Source organism: Globicephala melas, chromosome 14, assembly GCF_963455315.2.
Source record: "Globicephala melas chromosome 14, mGloMel1.2, whole genome shotgun sequence".
Taxonomy (NCBI): domain Eukaryota; kingdom Metazoa; phylum Chordata; class Mammalia; order Artiodactyla; family Delphinidae; genus Globicephala; species Globicephala melas.
Genome location: NC_083327.1, coordinates 39,990,835 through 40,012,375, shown reverse-complemented (window position 1 = coordinate 40,012,375; position 21,541 = coordinate 39,990,835). Strand labels below are relative to the sequence as shown.

At 34.8% G+C, this 21,541-nt stretch overlaps 1 protein-coding gene across 4 annotated transcripts in view; it reads left to right on the top strand.

Annotated features, from left to right (window-relative positions):
• The window catches only part of WASF1 (WASP family member 1), a 94,287-nt gene extending 76,268 nt beyond the window's left edge, over nt 1–18,019 (top strand). For 3 of the 4 annotated variants that reach the window (XM_060283567.1, XM_030882837.2, XM_060283566.1), the window contains 6 exons: nt 9,760–9,913; nt 10,982–11,099; nt 12,575–12,747; nt 14,374–14,553; nt 15,669–16,297; nt 17,160–18,019. In XM_060283567.1, the coding sequence (XP_060139550.1) occupies nt 9,760–9,913; nt 10,982–11,099; nt 12,575–12,747; nt 14,374–14,553; nt 15,669–16,297; nt 17,160–17,317 (1,412 nt within the window). In that variant the 3' untranslated portion in view covers nt 17,318–18,019. The remainder of the gene's footprint in view (nt 1–9,759; nt 9,914–10,981; nt 11,100–12,574; nt 12,748–14,373; nt 14,554–15,668; nt 16,298–17,159) is intronic. The other variant, XM_060283568.1, reaches the window with a different exon arrangement.
• The last annotated feature ends 3,522 nt before the right edge of the window (nt 18,020–21,541 follow it).

Genomic DNA, 21,541 nt, shown 5'->3' with positions numbered 1-21,541 from the left:
GGACCTGGAAGAACTAAAGAGCAAACAAACAATGATGAACAACACAATAAATGAAATTAAAAATTCTCTAGAAGGAATCAGTAGCAGAATAACTGAGGCAGAAGAACAGATAAGTGACCTGGAAGACAAAATAGTGGAAATAACTACCAAAGAGTAGAATAAAGAAAAAGAATGAAAAGAATTGAGGACAGTCTCAGAGACCTCTGGGACAACATTAAACGCACCAACATTCGAATTATAGGGGTCCCAGAAGAAGAAGAGAAAAGAGAGGGACTGAGAATATATTTGAAGAGACTATAGTTGTAAACTTCCCTAACATGGGAAAGGAAATAGTCAAGTCCAGGAAGTGCAGAGAGTCCCATACAGGATAAATCCAAGGAGAAACATGCCAAGACACATATTAATCAAACTATTAAAAATTAAATACAAAGAAAAAAAAGCAGCAAAGGAGAAGCAACAAATAACATACACGGGAATCCCGATAAGGTTAACAGCTGATCTTTCAGCAGGAACTCTACAAGCCAGAAGGTAGTGACAGGACATATTTAAAGTGATGAAAGGGAAAAATCTACAACAAAGATTATCCAGCAAGGATCTCATTCATATTCAATGGAGAAATTAAAACCATTACAGACCAGCAAAAGCTAAGAAAATTCAGCACCACCAAACCAGCTTTACAACAAATGCTAAAGGAGCTTCTCTAGGCAGTAAACACAAGAGAAGGAAAATACCAACAAAACAATCAAGAAAATGATAATAGGAACATAGATATAGATAACTATATTAAATGTAAGTGGATTAAATGCTCCAACCAAAAGACATAGACTGGTTGAATGGATACAAAAACAAGACCCGTATATATGCTGTCTAAAAGAAACCTACTTCAGACCTAGGGACATATACAGACTGAAAGGGGTTGGAAAAAGATATTCCATACAAATGGAAATAAAAAGAAAGCTGGAGTAGCAATTCTCATATCAGACAAAGTAGACTTTAAAATATAAACTATTACAAGAGACAAAGAAGGACGCTACATAATGATCAAGGGATCAATCCAAGAAGAAGATACAACAATTGTAAATATTTATGCACCCAAAAGAGGAGCATCTCAATACATAAGGCAAATGCTAACAGCCATAAAAGGGGAAATCGACAGTAACACAATAAAATTAGGAGACTTTAACACCCCACTTTCACCAATGGACAGGTCATCCAAAATGAAAATAAATAATGAAACCCAAGCCTTAAACGACACACTAGACCAGTAGGACTTAACTGATATTTATAGGACATTCCATCCAAAAACTACAGAATACACTTTCTTCTCAAGTGCTCATGGAACATTCTCCAGGATAGATCATATCTTGGGTCACAAATCAAGGCTTGGTCAATTTAAGAAAATTAAAATTGTATCAAGTATCTTTTCTGACTGCAATGCTATGTGACTAGATATCAATTACAGGAAAAGACCTGTAAAAAATACAAACACACGGAGGCTAAACAATAAACTACTTAATAATGAAGTGACCACTGAAGAAATCAAAGATGAAATCAAAAAATACCTAGAAACAAATGACAGTGGAGACACGATGACCCAAAACCTATGGGATGCAGCAAAAGCAGTTCTAAGAGGGAAGTTTATAGCAATACAAGCCTACCTTAAGAAACAAGAAACATCTCAAATAAACAACCTAACCTTCCACCTAAAGCAATTAGAGAAAGAAGAACAAAAAACCCCCAAAGTTAGCAGAAGGAAAGAAATCATAAAGATCAGATCAGAAATAAATGAAAAAGAAATGAAGGAAACAACAGCAAAGATCAATAAAACTAAAAGCTGGTTCTTTGAGAAGATAAACAAAATTGATAAACCATTAGCCAGACTCATCAAGAAAAAAAGGGAGAAGACTCAAATCAATAGAATTAAAAATGAAAAAGGAGAAGTAACAACTGACACTGCAGAAATACAAAAGATCATGAGAGATTACTACAAGCAACTCTATGCCAATAAAATGGACAACCTGGAAGAAATGGACAAATACTTAGAAATGCACAACCTGCCAAGACTGAATCAGGAAGAAAGAGAAAATATGAACAGACCAATCACAAGTACTGAAATTGAGACTGTGATTAAAAATCTGCCAACAAACAAAAGCCCAGGACCAGATGGCTTCACAGGCGAATTCTATCAAACATTTAGAGGAGAGCTAACACCTATCCTTCTCAAACTCTTCCAAAATATAGCAGAGGGAGGAACACTCCCAAACTCATTCTACGAGGCCACCATCACCCTGATACCAAAACCAGACAAAGATGTCACAAAGAAAGAAAACTACAGGCCAGTATCACTGATGAACATAGATGCAAAAATCCTCAACAAAATACTAGCAAACAGAATCCAACAGCACATTAAAAGGATCATACACCATGATCAAGTGGGGTTTATTCCAGGAATGCAAGAATTCTTCAATATATGCAAAACAATCAATGTGATACACCATATTAACAAATTGAAGGAGAAAAACCATATGATCATCTCAATAGATACAGAGAAAACTTTCGACAAAATTCAACAACATTTATTTTAAAAACCCTGCAGAAAGTAGGCATAGAGGGAACTTTCCTCAACATAATAAAGGCCATATATGACAAAGCCACAGCCAACACTGTCCTCAATGGTGAAAAACTGAAACCATTTCCACTTAGATCAGGAATAAGACAAGGTTGCCCACTCTCACCACTATTATTCAACATAGTTTTGCAAGTTTTAGCCACAGCAATCAGAGAAGAAAAGGAAATAAAAGGAATCCAAATTGGAAAAGAAGAAGTAAAGCTGTCACTGTTTGCAGATGACATGGTACTATACATAGAGAATGCCAAAGATGCTACCAGAAAACTATTAGAGCTAATCAATGAATCTGGTAAAGTAGCAGGATACAAAATTTATGCACAGAAATCTCTGGTATTCCTATACACTAAGGATGAAAAATCTGAAAATGAAATCAAGAAAACACTCCCATTTACCATTGCAACAAAAAGAATAAAATACCTAGGAATAAACCTACCTAAGGAGACAAAAGACCTATATGCAGAAAATTACAAAACACTGATGAAAGAAATTAAAGATGATACAAACAGGTGGAGAGATATACCATGTTCTTGGATTGGAAGAATCAACATTGTGAAAATGACTCTTCCACCCAAAGCAATCTACAGATTCAATACAATCCCTATCAAACTACCACTGGCATTTTTCACAGAACTAGAACAAAAAATTTCACAATTTGTATGGAAACACAAAAGACTCCGAATAGCCAAAGCAATCTTGACAATGAAAACTGGAGCTGGAGAAATCAGGCTCCCTGACTTCAGACAATACTACAAAGCTGCAGTAATCAAGACAGTATGGTACTGGCACAAAAACAGAAATATTGATCAATGGAACAGGATAGAAAGCCCAGAGATAAACCCATGCACATATGGTCACCTTATCTTTGACAAAGGAGGCAGGAATGTACAGTGGAGAAAGGATAGCCTCTTCAATAAGTGGTGCTGGGAAAACTGGACAGGTACATGTAAAAGTGTGAGATTAGAACACTCACTAACACCATACACAAAAATAAGCTCAAAATGGATTAGAGGTCTAAATGTAAGGCCAGGAACTATCAAACTCTTAGAGGAAAACATAGGCAGAACACTCTATGACATAAATCACAGCAAGATCCTTTCTGACCCACCTCCTAGAGAAATGGAAATAAAAACAAAAATAAACAAATGGGACCTAATTGAACTTAAAAGCTTTTGCACAGTAAAGGAAACCATAAACAAGACCAAAAGACAACCCTCAGAATGGGAGAAAACATTTGCAAATGAAGCAACTGACAAAGGATTAATCTCCAGCATATACAAGCAGTTCATGCAGGTCAATATCAAAAAAAAAATAACCGAATCCAAAAATGCGCAGAAGACCTAAATAGACATTTCTCCAAAGAAGATATACAGATTGCCAACAAACACATGAAAGGATGCTCAACATCATTAATCATTAGAGAAATGCAAATCAAAACTACAACGAGGTATAACCTCACACCAGTCAAAATGGCCAAAATCAAAAAATCTAGAAACAATAAATGCTGGAGAGGGTGTGGAGAAAAGGGAACCCTGTTGCACTGCTGGTGGAATGTAAAGTGATACAGCCGCTATTGGAAACAATATGGAGGTTCCTTGAAAAACTAAAATTAGAACTACCATACGACCCAGCAATCCCAATACTGGGCACATACCCTGAGGAAACCATAGTTGAAAAAGAGTCATGTACCACAGTGTTCATTGCAGCTCTATTTACAGTAGCCAGGACATGGAATCAACCTAAGTGTCCATCGACAGATGAATGGATAAAGAAGATGTGGCACATATATACAATGGAATATTACTCAGCCATAAAAAGAAATGAAACTGAGTCATTTGTAGTGAGGTGAATGGACATAGAGATTGTCATACAGAGTGAAGTAATTCAGCGAGAAAAACAAATACCATATGCTAACACATATATATGTGGAATCCTAAACTAAAAAAAAAAAACCGGTTCTGAAGAACCTAATGGCATGACAGGAATAAAGACACAGATGTAGAGAATGGACATGAGGACATGGGGAGGGGGAAGGGTAACCTGGGATGAAGTGAGAGAGTGTCATGGACATATATACACTACCAAATGTAAAATAGGTAGTGGGAAACAGCTGCGTAGTCAGGGAGATCAGCTCGGTACTTTGTGTCCACCTAGAGGGGTGGGATAGGGAGGGTGGGAGGGAGATGCAAGGGGGAGGAGATATGGGGATATTTGTATATGTATAACTGATTCACTTTGTTATACAGCAGAAACTAACACACCACTGTAAAGCAATTATACTCCAATAGTGATGTTAAAAAAAAAAGGAATTTACTACACAACTTTTTTACCCACGACCTTTGTTGTACATGTTGTAATAGATTGATGGCTTATGTATAAATGCCATTAGCATGAGTCTCCTGGGTTTTCTCCTCTTTTTTTCTTTTTTCTTTTTTTTTTTTTTTTGCGGTACGTGGGTCTCTCACTGTTGTGGCCTCTCCCGTTGTGGAGCACAAGCTCCAGACACGCAGGCTCAGCGGCCATGGCTCACAGGCCCAGCCGCTCCGCAGCATGTGGGATCTTCCCGGACCGGGGCACAAACCTGTGTCCCCTGCATCGGCAGGCGGACTCTCAACCACTGCGCCACCAGGGAAGCTTTTTTTCCCCTTTTTTACCTCTTCTTTTTGTATATTAAATAGCTCTTCATTTTTTGACATAAAATTTTTTTGGCCAGACTCTTCCTCCAGTTTCTTTGTCTTTTCTCTCTTATAATTTGTTTGTATACATTTGTCTTAGAAATAATTTGAAAATTACCTGAAATTCTTAGGTTTGATTGTTTAAGAATGCAATTCCTTTTAATATACTTGTGTGTGTGCATATTGCTAAACTGCTAGAATCTGATCTCGTTCTTTCAATGTTACTTCCCAATTTAAATCAACATTTCCAAAAGAAAAAAAAAGTTCCCAAATTGCCAGTATATAGGACAAAAGTGTTCTATGCTGAGATATTAAGCTAGGGATATTAGGTTTAAAAAAATAATAATGGTAGAAAGTTTAGTGGTAAAACATTTCATGCCTTGATAGAAAACATTGAGTGGTGGTGTTTCTCAAATGCCTCTTTGTGTTTTGTTTATTTTTTAAGAAGGAAAACTGAAACTACTAAGAACATAATTTTCACTTATCTACCCTAGAGTATTATTTAATGTGAATCTCTTATAATCCTCTGTTCAAAATATTTTTTGTGGAATAACATTTTTATTATAAATGTAAGTTATATAATAGATCTAAACTTGAACAGTAAAAATATTAAAGGAGGGCTTCCCTGGTGGCGCAGTGGTTGCGAGTCCGCCTGCCGATGCAGGGGACGCGGGTTCGTGCCCTGGTCCGGGAAGATCCCACATGCCGCGGAGCGGCTGGGCCCGTGAGCCATGGCTGCTGAGCCTGCGCGTCCGGAGCCTGTGCTCCGCAACGGGAGAGGCCACAACAGTGAGAGGCCCGTGTACCGAAAAAAAAAAAATTAAAGGATATCGCTGAAAAAAGCAAAAGGTAGAATATAATGATGGCTGTTTTAGTGATTGAACCAACTTCTGACATAATTTAATGCCTGAATAAGGAGAGGTGAGTACTTAACTATGCTAAGTTTCCTCTACATGCAAAGATATAAACTCATAGGTCTGGATATGAGAAAAAACCAAGACAGTACTTTAAAAAAAAAACAGCTTTATTGAAATATATTTCATACACCCTACAATTAACTCGTCTGAAGTTAAAGTGTATGATTCAGTGGTTTTTAGTATTCTCACCGAGTTATGCAACTATCACCACAGTCAGTTTTAGAACATTTTCCTCACCCCAAAAAGAAACCCTATATCCAACAGTAGTTACTTCCCATCTCCCCTTCTCCGTAGCCTCCAGCAATCACTAATCTGCTTTCTGTCTCTATGGATTTGCCTATTCTGGACATTTCAAATAAATGGAATCATGCAATATATGGTCTTTTGTGACTGGCTTCTTTCTAAGCCTAATGTTTTCAATATTGGTTCATTTTGTAGAATGTATTGGCATTTGCCTGATGACTAATGATGTTGAGCATCTTCTCATGGCTTATAAGCCACTTAGAATCGAGTCTCCAAGCAGGAAAGTGGTGGAGCTAGGACTTAAAACCAGGATTTACACCCAGGTTACTCTGAGTGAAGTGGACCAAGTGCGCGATTTTGAGACTGTGTACAAAACAGGGAGCAGATTGTTGGCATGTGGGTGACATGAAATGAGGTGAAGTCAGTGTAGTCATGCCAGATCTTTCTTTTGTCCAAGAAGCCAGGTATCTAGATTTTTATCTCTTACCTCTTGTTTTTAAATGTTGACAACTGCAACTAGTTCAGTTAAAAGCAACTAAGACAAAAATGATTCTATTTTTGTGCAAAGGGCTGGATCTATAACCTGACTTTACATTGTACCAAAAATCTAACAGAAATAGATAGTAAAAATGTGTTTCTTCCTTTAATAAAACTACAGTCAAATGTAATTCACAGTGATGTATAAATGTAAAAAAAAAAATTAATAAAAAGAATAATAAAACTTAACTTAAAAAAACAAAAGAAAAAAAACAAAACAGGGTTTAAATGACTTACTGGCCATTTGTGTATCTTCTTTGGAGAAATATCTGTTCAGATCCTTTTCCCATTTTTAATTCGGATTATTTTTCTTGTGATTGTTGAGTTACGCAAATTCTATATATATTCTGGATCCAAGTCCCAAATCTTATGATTTGAAAAGATTTTCTCTCATTCTGTCGGTTGTTTTTTACTGGTGGTATCCCTTGAAACATGTTTGTGTATATTATAATGTATACAATGTATATTGTTATACGTCATGAAATTCTTGAGATAAAAATCATTGCTAATATTAAAAAAAAATTTATGGCCATACTTTCAAATATGTCATTTATATCCAAAATTTCTTTTTTAAATAATTTAAACATGTAAGTTACAAGTACATTTCATCTAAAAATATAGAAATATACAGGCAGTTCTTTTATGTAACAAATAAAAATTAATATTTAGTTTGAAAATACTGTTAAATTTTAACAGGTATTTTAGCATTCCCATTAAAATTGAAAATGAAAATACAGATACTAGTAAATAACTTAAGGTGTGTTTAAGTGTTTTAAAAAATTCTTAATGTGCCAACAACTATCAGAATTATTCAGTTTCCTTTAAAATTATATGGAGCATTGGGAAAGAATTCAGAATCTAAAACGTTGAACTACTTAATTTGAAATTGTCATGGGGATGTTGAATAGAGGAATTTTCAAAGTTATTTTACCTAGATTTTTTAACTCAGTTAAAGTTCACATAAAATAACATTATGAGTAGAATAATAAATTACAGAATGTAATATCAATATTTTGGGATTTTTAATTACCATTAAATAGTAAGTAACAGTAATTTAGAAAGGCTAAAAAACTGAGTCTTTAAACAAAGCTCTGTACCATTATCTTTAATTCAGTTATGTTTACAAACATATTGTGCTGACTTACTGTGTTATATAACACTAAGTAATATCAGATGTCATTGTTGGCAACTGGAAGGGGCTTTGTCACATTGGTCTGTTAACAAATGAGAGAAATGATAAATGAAAGGAGCTGAAGATAGAAAAATGCTTATTACTTTACATGTTCTTTATATCCTTTACTAAGACAGTTTTGGGAAATCAAACACTAGGTTTCATACTTACAGTTAATAAGTGGGGTAGGAGGGTGGCAAAAATTGATCCATTTTGATTGCAGAAAACAGAGGCCACTTCTGATAGGAGCCAGAGGAACAGCATGTGGTACTGTGGCAGAGAGATTAGCCTCAAAGGCAGACAGATCTGCGTTTTCTGTTCTGGCTCTACTGCTTATTAACCATTTTACCTTGGGCCAGTTATATAATATTTTCTATTTTCTTATGTTTAAAAATGGAATAATAATTCCTATCCCATTAAATTGTTATAAAGCTTAAGTAAAAATTAGTGAAAGCATCTAACACTATAGTTTATACTCATTAAGTATCTCTCATACTACTCTTTAGTGATAGTGGGAAAAAAACTTTTTTCCTGCTCTGAATTTTATTTTGGTGTTTTTAAGTCAGAAGTGGAATTGCTGGGAATGCAGTCATGTTGTGGCTATTGCATAGCCAGCCTCATTGCTCCACTTATTTCATAGACCCAAACATTCATGTTGAGTGAATTTTATTTGTAAGGATGAAAGAGATACTATTTTAGGGAGAAAAATAATTTAAGAATTGTTATGATTATTTAATACTGACCTTTCTGTGGTATAAGGCATTTGTACTAAAACCCATATTAGATATGTTAAAAAATCACCTAGTTTTTTAATATCAAGAAATCACTCTAAGAGTTAAAAATCTAGTATTTTGGTAAATTTTTTATTTTAACATGCTGCACAGTCCAAAAGAAACTGAGCAAATGAAGTTATTTTAAATCCTCGTATGTATGATGGGGCTGTGTTAACTTACTGGAGAAACTAATGTACAAGATAGCCTCAGTCTTCAAGAACTTGTAGTTAATTGAAGACCCTTATAGAACAAGATAAAAGATAAGTGAAATAGACAACAGTACAGATTGCCCAGTACTTGAAAACTTAATTTTCTTTACAATAAGTTTGTTTTAACTTTATAGTCCATGTATCATACTTATAGCATACTTAAAGCATAGAGGGCAATAGTGCATTTAGCCCAGAATGCCACTGATAACTAAGTAGTTCCTTCAGTGTTATTGGTATAAGCTAAATAAAAGTAATAAAGGGAGATGGAAAAAAGATTATAGAAAAAAAGAGGAAAATGTAGGTTGGTGGGGACTGGGGATGGCAAGGAGAGAAAAGGAAAAGGTGCACTTGATGGGAAATGTAGCATATGCTTCAGGTGTCATTAGAGCCTTAGAAATCAGAGGTTGCATTAAAACCCATCTAATTGGAAAAATAAAGCACAAAATGATGTGGCATATAGTGATAGAACATTTAAAATATGGTTCCTGATTCATAAGCCACTAACAGTCATGACCTTCTGACTTTTAAACAAATACGGTATATGAATTTGTCCTTATGTTAAATCATCTTAGTAAAATAAAACAATACATTTTGGATTTTTGTTTTAGTGTCTTTGCAAGATATAACCATGAGAAAAGCTTTCCGAAGTTCTACAGTTCAAGATCAGCAGCTTTTCGACCGCAGGACTTTGCCTGTTCCATTACAGGAGACGTACGATGTTTGTGAACAGCCTCCACCGCTCAATATACTCACTCCTTACAGGTCAGTACGCTAATAAGTAAGAAGGCCGTTTATTTATTTCAGACTTCAAGTTCAGATATGTAGCAGTCTACCTTTAAATGCTAAATCCCCAAACATTTTTTATTTCACTGGTCTCCTGAGCAATGCAGAGAACCCTCCTTATCCACCACCTTTAGAAAACCTTTGCTTTATTCACTAGGTGAGTTCCCAAGGTTTGGGCATACAAAAAACAAGACTTACTCAAAGGAGTTGTTTTGACAGGTGTTTTTAAGAAAAGCCAATGGCAAACATGAATATGAAGAGACAAGGAGTTGTTATTGTCTTTTTAATTTAATTTCTAATTAGATGGAAAAGAAAAAATAAAGAGTTCAAAATCCCACCACATTAATAAAATATTGTTTTTTTCTGGTTCTTGTCTACTCTTGATCTTTGCATTAAATATCTGTGTATTGAATATGTAGTATCTGTTTTTAAATTTTTTTTACCATTTAAAAACTCTGGACTTATTCAGCCTTTCTTTGGAGTCTTTCACATGAATTGTTAAATGGGTGATTTAAGAGGCACAACACGTGTCCTGAATAAAATGGTATTTGGATAGTTATTTGAAACTATTTGTCAGTATGCAAGGCATTGGATATAACTATTACTATTAGAATGACTATTTGGTGATATTTTTTGGATTTGGTAAGATGATAAGTAAATTAGAGTATTGGCAGAAACCCTGTATAGTTTCTCTGTTCTGTTGTCCTTTCAGGCTTTTCTCTTTGGCAGAATCATTTGTAATTACTGGAATTTCCCACAGGACTTATAGAAAACTTGGCATTCAGCGGAAGTTAGGGATGAAAATTGTCCAGTTGTACCTTTAAATTATTAATACCAACTCTGAAAAACTTCTGGTTTTCCAGAAGTTTCCTGTCTGATTTGTGAGAAATGTTCTATTGGTGCATATTCTCATTTATTTTGCCAATATTTTTACACATGCTATATTTTGTTAATGTAAGAGGAAACAATTTTAGTAAAATTACTTCTATTCCTATTGCCTCTCTAAGTCTTACTAATGTATATTTTAATTGATATTTTATACTTCAGAGATGATGGTAAAGAAGGTTTGAAGTTTTATACCAATCCTTCATATTTCTTTGATCTATGGAAAGAAAAAATGTTACAAGATACAGAGGATAAGAGGAAGGAAAAGAGGAAGCAGAAGGTATTTCAAAAAATTGAAGTTAGTTTTCATGTATTTGTGATTTGTTGCATATGTGGGACTTTATTAATTCTGTACTTTGACAGTTTTATTTTATTTGGTCCATATGGTCAAATACTGAAGTCTTTATAACCACGCAGAAAGATCACAGTCTAATGGGGAGCAAATGAACAATTAGGTTATTATAATATGGTGTGATAAATACCCACCTAACAGAGAGGTATGCATGGAGGGTTTGAGTAGCACAAAATAGCACCTGCTTTAGGGAGGACGGGGCTGATAAACACTTCAACAAAGCTTATAATGAATCTTGACGAACAAATAAGAACTAAGTGGTCCAGGGAAGAGAAAGGCATTCTGCTAAAGCAGAACAAAGGAATATTGTACAGATATTGGTAAAGTAGATTAAGTTAATATTTTCTTACCACAGAGCATATCCTAAATGGAAAGCTTATAACAGTCTCACTAAATTCCTGTTACCTGTCTGCTGTATTATCATTTTCTACTTTCTAATAAAATTCACTTGGATCTGTTTTATTCCATATTAATGATAACTAGAAATATAGAAGGAGGAAGCAAAGTTGGATTTAGGCAGAATTATGAAGGTGGCAAAGTTTGTCTTTATCATCCCTCTGTTTCTTCTATAGCTATCTCTGCTCTCCCTGCTCTTCCCCAAAATGCCTACATGTTATTATTTTCTGCACTAGACAGTGTACCAGTGTTCTAGCCAGAGTTTGCAGACTGGTGACTGGTAGCCCAGACTATGCCTGCAAGCAGTTTTGTTTGACAAACACAGTGGTTTTTAAATTTTTGAACTGGAATGCCTTAGATGGACATACCCGTCTAGTTCAGTGCAGGCCTCATCTTATATCTGGCTCTTTTTATTCACATATGTTACCTGCTTGGCCCCTTTGGTTTCTTTCTATACTTTTTCTCCCACAGTTGGAATCACTTTTTGTTTTATTTTTCAAATACCCTATTTTCTGTTGAGTGACAGTTATTATGGTTTAATTGGGTAATTGGATTTTTTTCTAATGTATTGGCTAGCTAATTAGTCGTTTCTCAGATAATATAACCTTAGTAAATTTTCAGGTTTTGGCTAGAGGTAGGCAGTGCCTTTAATTGTAGAAATTTCACTCATTATAGCAAAAACTAATAATGTGGGAGCAGAGTTGATGAATCTGTTTTCATCTGAAAGGACTTTCTGACCTCAAGTTTTATTATGTAGACATACTATTTTTATCTGATACATCAATTTCATTTAAAGGTTAAAAAAGCATTCGAAAGTGGATTACAAACAAACTAGCTAAGATTTAACTCTGAATGCACAAATGAACTGTATCTCTGTTACTTTTACTATATTATGATGACATTGTCTTTTTCAATAATGATGTTAGAATTCTATTTTCGTTGTTATAACCTCTTTTTAAAAACGTAGTACTTCAGCATTTGGCTTTGTTTCAATACATCTGTTATAGCAGAAAAATCTAGATCGTCCTCATGAACCAGAAAAAGTGCCAAGAGCACCTCATGACAGGCGGAGAGAATGGCAGAAGCTGGCCCAAGGTCCAGAGCTGGCTGAAGATGATGCTAATCTCTTACATAAGCATATTGAAGTTGCTAATGGCCCAGCCTCTCATTTTGAAACAAGGTTTATTTTCTTTTGTTTGTTTTTTTAAACAAAATTAATGGTAAAACACTGGCTTTATTTCTAATATCTATATGTCTAAGTCTTAGGTCCTGAACTGTTGAATTGACAGACTCTGTTCTATAAGTATTGAGTTGATTTTGAAACCCTGACCATTGTGAGCCTATTGAAGTCTGATCTTGGGCAGATCATTTTTGTACCCGGACTTCAGTTTTCTCATCTGTAGAAAGAAGTGGTTGGAGTAGATGATCTTCGATGTTTTAACTTTCATATGAGGTCTCAGCTCACTCTCAGTAGTTCAGGCAGAGTCTGTTAGAATTTCATAATAGAGTAATGGGGTCTGGATTTTTTTTTTGAAGTATTATTGATTCACTGCAGATAAAATAGGAGTTGGAAGGGGGTTATATTTTGTTCCTTTTTCTTTCCCCTGACTTCCTTTCTATGCCACATCTTCCACCTCAGATATATCAGGACTTTCAAAACAAAATTACTCATCCCCTTTTGCAGAAATATGCAATAGGTCCTTTTCCTCTCTCAGTGGCCAGGGACCCTATCTAACTAATATGCAACCCTAACAAACATTATACTAGCATCTCTCTGTGAAGAGATTTGTGTACAGTTGATTATAGTTATTATTATATGTTTTATAGTTACTGATTTTTGAATGGAAAAGAACTTAAGACTTTCTTTCGAATAATACATGTAAATTATTGGGTCATAAGTGTAAATTATTTTGGCCTATTTTAGGAGTAATATACATATAAGGTACTATCCATATGTAGTACTGAAAGAAAGAGACTGAAAGGATTGATTTTTTAAAAAATTAATAATCTGTAGACAGACATTTATTTCTAATCACTGTTAAGTGATTGAGGTATTGAGCCTACCCAGTTGTGTAAATATAATAATTTCTAACTTGCTTTGTACACATCTTTTAAATCCAGCTTTGTCTCCAGCATGCACTACAGTCAGTAAATATTTATGTCTTCACATGCTCAAGGTATCTAAAATTTTGCTTAAATCTGACTTAAGTCACATGTTATTATGTTACGCAGCTATTTTCTGAGTACCCTAGCACCTTTGAAAACAGCAAAAAGACAAAAACAATGTAGTTAGCCATGTCTGTGCTACTGGTATCACAGACCTATCTCCCTTGGGTGCCAGACACTTGGAAGTCATTTAGGTTTAAAAGAACAGTAGGATATTCTGGTGGTAGAAAATTCCAGTTTTCATATTCTAGCTTGTTGTCATTGGCATCTTATTGTAAAGAAAAAAATTAAATAGAGGCAGATAGCTTTGAACACAATTGGCTGAAAGTTATTTTCTTTTCTTGTTTATCAGATTATGAAAGTAATACTTTTCACCCTTGTGAATTGAATTAGTATTATATTATAAAATAATAAAATAACTGAAGGTCATCATAATAACCTGAATCAGCAAGGAAAGGTTGCGTTGTGAGCAGCATTCTGTGTTTTAAAAGCAGGATGAATGTAATAAATTTCTGAAAGAAGTTTCTTAAAGTAGTTAAAATATTGGCATTCAAAGGATAAACCTTCAATATCTCATGTAGAACATTTTACTTCACCAATAATTCAAGAAAAATACACTGATACTGTATGTATTTTTTAGACCGCAGACATATGTGGATCATATGGATGGATCTTACTCGCTTTCTGCCTTGCCGTTTAGTCAGATGAGTGAGCTTCTGACGAGAGCTGAGGAAAGGGTCTTAGTCAGACCACATGAACCACCTCCACCTCCACCAGTGCATGGAGCAGGAGATGCAAAACCCATACCCACCTGTATCAGGTATGTCAGAACAAGCACATGATGTTTCATCTCAGATGTTGGTAACCTTTTTCTTTAAAGGCCCATATAATAAATGTTTTCGGCTTTAGGACATATGGCTTCTGTCACAACTACTCAACTCTGCCATTGTTGAATGAAAGCAGCCATGGACTATACATAAATAAATGAATATGTTTGTGTTTCAACAAAACTTTATTTACAAGAACAGGGATCGGGTCAGATTTGATCCGTAGTTTGCCAGCCTCTCATAAGAGCTGACACATTCTCTTGGGAAATTTTAGCTAATGATAACTTAAAGATTAAAGTGTGTTTCATTTTATTATAGCTTTGTTATCAAGCACATGATCTGCAATATATTAATAAAAATTAAGAATTTTTGGTATGTGGTTAGGGACAAAGAAATGGGAACCAAAGACTTGATTATAAATGTTAATTTAATATTAGGGGAAATACTCTAAGAATTTGAGAGAGAATAGGCAATTGCTCATAATAATCTTTTAGTAAAGCTTTTTGAAGTTTCATTTTGTCCACTGTTATCCACATTATAATTTTTTTTCATAGAGAAATAGAGATCAGCTTTACAATTTCCAGTTAAAAAGATCAATCTTATATTACTGACTCATTTGATGTTCCATCCTCAGCAAGGAAGAGGGGCATAAATTTCCTTTTGTGGTTTGTAATTAGTTGTCATTGATTTAACTGAAATGACATATAATGAGTCTTAATAGCTTCAATACAAATACAGTATTGTTTTGGCCACAGGTATAGCAATACAAATGTTGTAATATGATAAATGTTGAGTCATTATGAAGACTCATATCCCAGTGTAAAACTGAGCATTTTATCAAAGGAAGGATAAAATGCTCGAGTGGATATGAAAGTTGCATGAGAGGATGAGATCGTTTAGAATATTATAAATCAAAGCGCCACGTATTGATTTTCTTGTTAGTGTACTTTTAGTTCTCATTTCATTCTAAATATTGCTGAAGAATTTTTAATTTTTATAGGAACATGTTAATGCCTCTACCTTGATAGAATTACTGGTAGCCATTTATGTTTTGTGTGGTTAGTTTTTTCTCTTTAAGTAACTTGCTGGGATCTCTTTATCATTTCAGTTCTGCTACAGGTTTGATAGAAAATCGTCCTCAGTCACCAGCTACAGGCAGGACACCTGTGTTTGTGAGCGCCGCCCCACCACCTCCTCCACCACCTCTTCCATCTGCCTTGTCAACTTCTTCATTAAGAGCTTCAATGACTTCGACTCCCCCCCCACCAGTACCTCCCCCACCTCCACCTCCAACCACTGCTTTGCAAGCTCCAGCAGTACCACCGCCTCCAGCTCCTCTTCAGATTGCCCCTGGAGTTCTTCACCCAGCTCCTCCTCCAATTGCACCTCCTCTAGTACAGCCCTCTCCACCGGTAGCTAGAGCTGCCCCAGTATGCGAGACTGTACCAGTTCACCCACTCCCACAAGGAGAAGTCCAGGGGCTGCCTCCGCCCCCACCACCGCCTCCTCTGCCTCCACCTGGCATTCGACCATCATCACCTGTCTCAGTCGCAGCTCTTGCTCATCCTCCCTCTGGGCTACATCCAACTCCATCTACTGCCCCAGGTCCCCATGTTCCATTAATGCCTCCATCTCCTCCATCACAAATTATACCTGCTTCTGAGCCAAAGCGTCATCCATCAACCCTACCTGTAATCAGTGATGCCAGAAGTGTACTTCTGGAAGCAATACGAAAAGGTAATTTTCTCAAGAGCCGTTAAAAGCATTGCAATGGTAGCATTAGAACTTTTCTAAATATTGGAGACAATAATGTTTTCTTCATTTATAAAAGTTTAGATGCTCATGTTTTTGTACAAGTGATCTTTAGAAAGTAAAGCTATGTTCAATTTATATTTTAAGTCTTTTTCAAGAAAATATGTCACATTAATCATTTTATTTTCATACTTAGTAGGTGTTCTTGAAATGTTTATTGAATGAATGAGAAATTAAAAGTATCAGACTTAAATGTTATAGAAAATTTAGTTAAAACCCTTTGTAAATATTATATTTAATATATATAACTCCTTTTAAAATGGTATTTTCTTCAGTGTTAAGGCTGTCCATTTGATATGTAAGTGATACTTGCTTTACCAATACCTTTAAAGGATTAAGGTTCCTACCTTAGTAACAAAGGAACAACCTGTCACATTCATTTATTTATTCAGCCAACGTTTCCTACTATATGCCAGGCAGTAACAGTATAGAATGGATAATAGTGCCTTTCCCTCAAGTACTGGGGAGAACAAAGCCACAGAAAATATGCTCAACGATGTTTAATTTATTTGACCGTAGAGGTAACAAACAAAAGAAATGTATCACCTGGTTAACTTTAGGAGGTGGTGAGTAGGGAAGCACAATAGACCATAATGGCTAAATAAACTATAGACATCCACTGGGGTATGTGGTAAGTTTCATCAAATCTTCAAATTCTTTTTAATAGATCTTGCTTTTTATTTTCCTGTTAGTATTTCTCATGTGTATTTGAATTTATTCGATTAATAATATCTAATAATATCTAGTATTTTGGTTTACAATGAATGGTTTGGATTTACTATATCAGGTATTCAGCTACGAAAAGTCGAAGAGCAGCGTGAACAGGAAGCTAAACACGAACGCATTGAAAATGATGTTGCCACCATCCTGTCCCGCCGTATTGCTGTGGAATACAGTGATTCAGAAGATGATTCAGAATTTGATGAAGTAGATTGGTTGGAGTAAGAAAAAATGCATTGATAAATATTACAAAACCGAATGCAAATGTCCTTTGTGGTGCTTGTTCTTTGAAAATGTTTGGTCATTCCAGTGTTTTGCTTTCTTTTCCTTAAGGTAAATAACCCTTTTCCTCCATAATTTTTGATTTCTAAGAAAAATATTAGCATACATTTCAAACTAAATGTTTTACAGTGGCTTATCTTTTTTTATTTTTCCCTGAAAAGGCATCATTTGGTCAAATAAACCACTAAGTATTAAGCATGGACAGCTGTTATTAGAGTAGCTGATTCAGTTTTTTGATATATCTTAATTGTGCACTTTGTGAATTTTAATTTAAAGAGAGCAACTGAGATTAAAAATCTTGAGGGCAGCTGTATCTGTTAATGAGCCTTATTCCATTTCCTGACGTTTTAAAAGAAGAAACACTACCTTTATATGAATACACTCAGAAAGTACATTTAGCTTGTAGTATTGAATTCTCTTAAAGGAATGCTTGAATTTTTAATTATTGTTTTATTGTTTTAAAATACTTGCCTTATTTGAATGTTTAGCAGTATCCCCTTCCTACTTATATATTGTGTGGTACAATTTTGCTTGCCTATAAGAGTTTAAAAATTTTCCATGTGAAATACTCTGACATAAACCATGTAACTTACATAACTGTTAAGAATAACAGTCTGATTTAATAAATGGTTCATTTTAAAGGTTCATGGGTGTTACCTCTTTGAATAAAACTTTCTGATAGTTTATCAAATAATATAAAGTAGGCTCTAAATAGTCAATGAAAAAGTTAAAAAGTACTTAAGCTGTATAATTTCCTCTTAATTGTACAGACTCATATTGTCTAGTGCATAAGGTAGCTTTTATGTCATTTTTTCCTAAAGTCAAAAGTCAGTATTTTTCAACTCCTTATGCTCTTAAATTAAAATCTCAACTTGCTCTCTAACTGCAGCACATCTTGACTTCAGTTTAACAGCATTCTTGAAATTATGTTTTGCAATGATAAAATTAGTTGTTAATGTTTACACAGTCCAGATTCAGGGATGAACGAGAAGCAGCATCAATATCAGATTATTTAGTATGAAGAAAAGACTAAATGAGGCTTTGGTAGTTTGACTATAAAAGTGACTGTAATCTTCATCCTTGCTTCTATCCCATCAATAGAGGGATCCCTCTATCCCAGCTACTCCCATCAAAAGATGGGTTCTGTTACCACCCGCTTTGAATCTGAGTGTCCTGAGACTTGTTTTAGCCAAAAACATGTGGAAAAAGTAAGCTCAGCCGAGCCTGCTAGAAGTTCAGAAACCTTATGCAGAGAACTATCCCAAGTGAGGCCAACTTAGATGAGCCAATTGCAAGCTCACCTGCTGGCTGACTGTAGACAGATGAGCAAGCGTAGCTAAAATTAGCCCAGCCCAGAAGAACTGTTCAGCTGACCTATAAATTCATGAGTAAAAGTAAATGTTTATTGTCTTACACCTAAGTTTTGAGGTGGATTATTTCGCATAGCATTGTGGCAATGGATAGCTGAAACATGAGGTCATTGGTAACCTGCTAATTTGAGGGGGTTTTAGGTAGCTAACTAATGATCTGTAATCCTTGTAGAAGAGGAATGATGAACTAAGTCCTCCAATAGCAATACGGTTTGAACATAAAAAACATTTCCCAATGGCTTTAAAAAAAGATTTGCTTTTAGGTAGATTTGCCTAGACCTAGAACAAGAGATTAGATAGCCATTTGAGTTTCCTTCCCACCTTACAAAACTGTATATTGTTGAACTTAACTCCAGAAAATATACCAAAATTTAAAGTTTGTCTTTCCAAGGTGCTTATGATCAAAAAGCAGTAGCTAGTAGATAGTTTTTGTAAAGCTCAATTGTGGCCAGGTAACTAAAAAGGGAATGATACTGGTATTGGTGCAGTTAAGGGAGATACAAAAGGAAATGGTTGAGGATTTCTTTTTGTCTTTTTTTTTTTAATTTTTATTTTATATTGGAGCATAGTTAATTAACAATGTTGTGTTAGTTTCAGGTGTACAGCAGAGTGATTCAGTTATACACATACATGTGTCTATTCTTTTTCAAATTCTTTTCCCATTTAGGTTATTGAAGACTATCGAGCAGCGTTCCTTGTGCTATACAGTAGATCCTTGCTGGTTATCTATTTTAAATATAGCAGTGTGTACATGTCAGTCCCAAACTTAACAATAGAAGTGGATCTGTTGTAAAGCCTGGAAGTGTATATCCTAAATAGTTTATGATAGTTTTTTTTGTTTGTTTTTCAGAACATTCTAGAAGATAAGAAAGTGCCCACAGGCTGAAGAGGCCATACATGTAGTATTTATTTTAAAATCAAAATAACTTTTCAGTCTAGTATTCAACTTACCTTGATGAGAGACTTTTGGAGCAAATCATTCAGTAGTTAATTTTAATACCCTAAGAAGAATGAAAGTTACTGGGTAATGACTATTTTCTTTCTTATTGAATTATGTTACTGTTCCACAAGGTCATGCATAAGCATAGAGTCAGAAAAAATTAATTACATATTGTGAAGAAATAATTGGCTTCACTTGTTACGGTTGAAGTCACCCATTTACCTCCATATTACCAAATCTAACAAACACTGTTTAGTTCTTAATTTATTTGATCTTCATTTTCTGCATATACTCTACCTCCTTGAAACTGTCAGTCCCTCTGACATTCTTTTTTTTTTTTTTTGTAACACTGTTCCTTCCCCTTCCCAATAATGGTGGGACAAAAGAAGGGGAGGAAAATACTTAGCAGCAGTGGAATTTGGGATGAAATTCAGTCACTATGGAGGGAAAGGAAGTGTGTCTATAACTTTTCCTAAGTAAGGGATATTTGTAAGCTGCAGATTTATGAGGTGTTTTAAGCTATAACTACTACTTTTCATAATTTATAATCTATTTGGGCAGATGAGATGACTTCTGAAGCATTTTCATATTATAAATATGTATTAAAGATAAATAAGAAAAATGTTCATTTCAGTTGTGTTCTGTAAATTATGAGACACTACCCTTTATTTCCACTTTTAAAAATCCCTACCCTTTTTCTTCAACAACAATCTCACATCCATATTTTCATGAAGTCTTCTCAGATCACCACAACTACAGTTCATATTCCTTTTCAGTTTCTCTAATTCTTTTATAGGCTTTCTTCAAGTGATACTTAAGCCATTTTGCATCACAGTTATTAACTACTCGAGCTTGCCAAATCAGTAACTCACAAGACAGCTGTCTTAAACAGGCAACTCACAATATCTTGCCTGTCTTAAACAGGCAACTCACAATATCTCTTCTTGTAAACGGGTTCGGAAATATCTTTTTTGTTCTGTCCACTAAGACTCTTAAAATAATATCTTCCTAGACACTGCTCCTGCTTAAAAAAATTTCCTCTGCTGATCTCAGTAATGGAGTTGACATAAAACTAGTCCTAGCTTCATAAAAACTCTGTGCATGCACGCACACGTGCGTGTGTGTGTGTGTGTGTGTGTAATTTAAGAAATGGAAAGCATAGAATCGCCCCTTCTGGCCAAAAGGTGAGTTATTAATATTTCTGAAGTAATTTATTAATGCAGGGAACAAAATTGATCAAATGTTTTAATTTAATAGGAATTCTCATGAATGACTTTCAAAACATAGCTTTGACTTTGACTTTAGTAAACATACCGCTGCTGGGTTTTTTGTTGGTTTTCACTTTACTACATTTATCTTGACCCCATATTTTTATTTTTCTGAAAACTACCTCCCTAAACTGAAGCAAGCATAAATTATTGAAAGCTCCTAAATAGTCCAATAAATTCCTTTTGGAATTCATGATCTCTATGTTAACTACTTAATAAATAAGTGCAAATAAACAAATGCAGGATATTAATCATGCAATATCAGGATTTAAAGGTGGCTTTGCTGCATTGAACTAATGAAAATGAAATATCAAATTATGGTATTTCTAAATTGTGTCATATAACTGTAGTTAATAGAAATCATCTTACTGAAGCCAAACAGAAGGCATAGAACCCTTGTAATACAAAGAATAAGTCTTTTCCTCCCTTTATTCATTGCTGTACTAAGAACAAATTTATTTATGTTCTCCATGACTTGGCTGTAGAATGCATCAGTAATCTCTGTTGCTTTTCAAGTCTGACAGCCAGGCTCTGAATAAAGAATGAATACCAGCCTTGAATGAACATTTCAGGCACTTTTTTTTTTTTT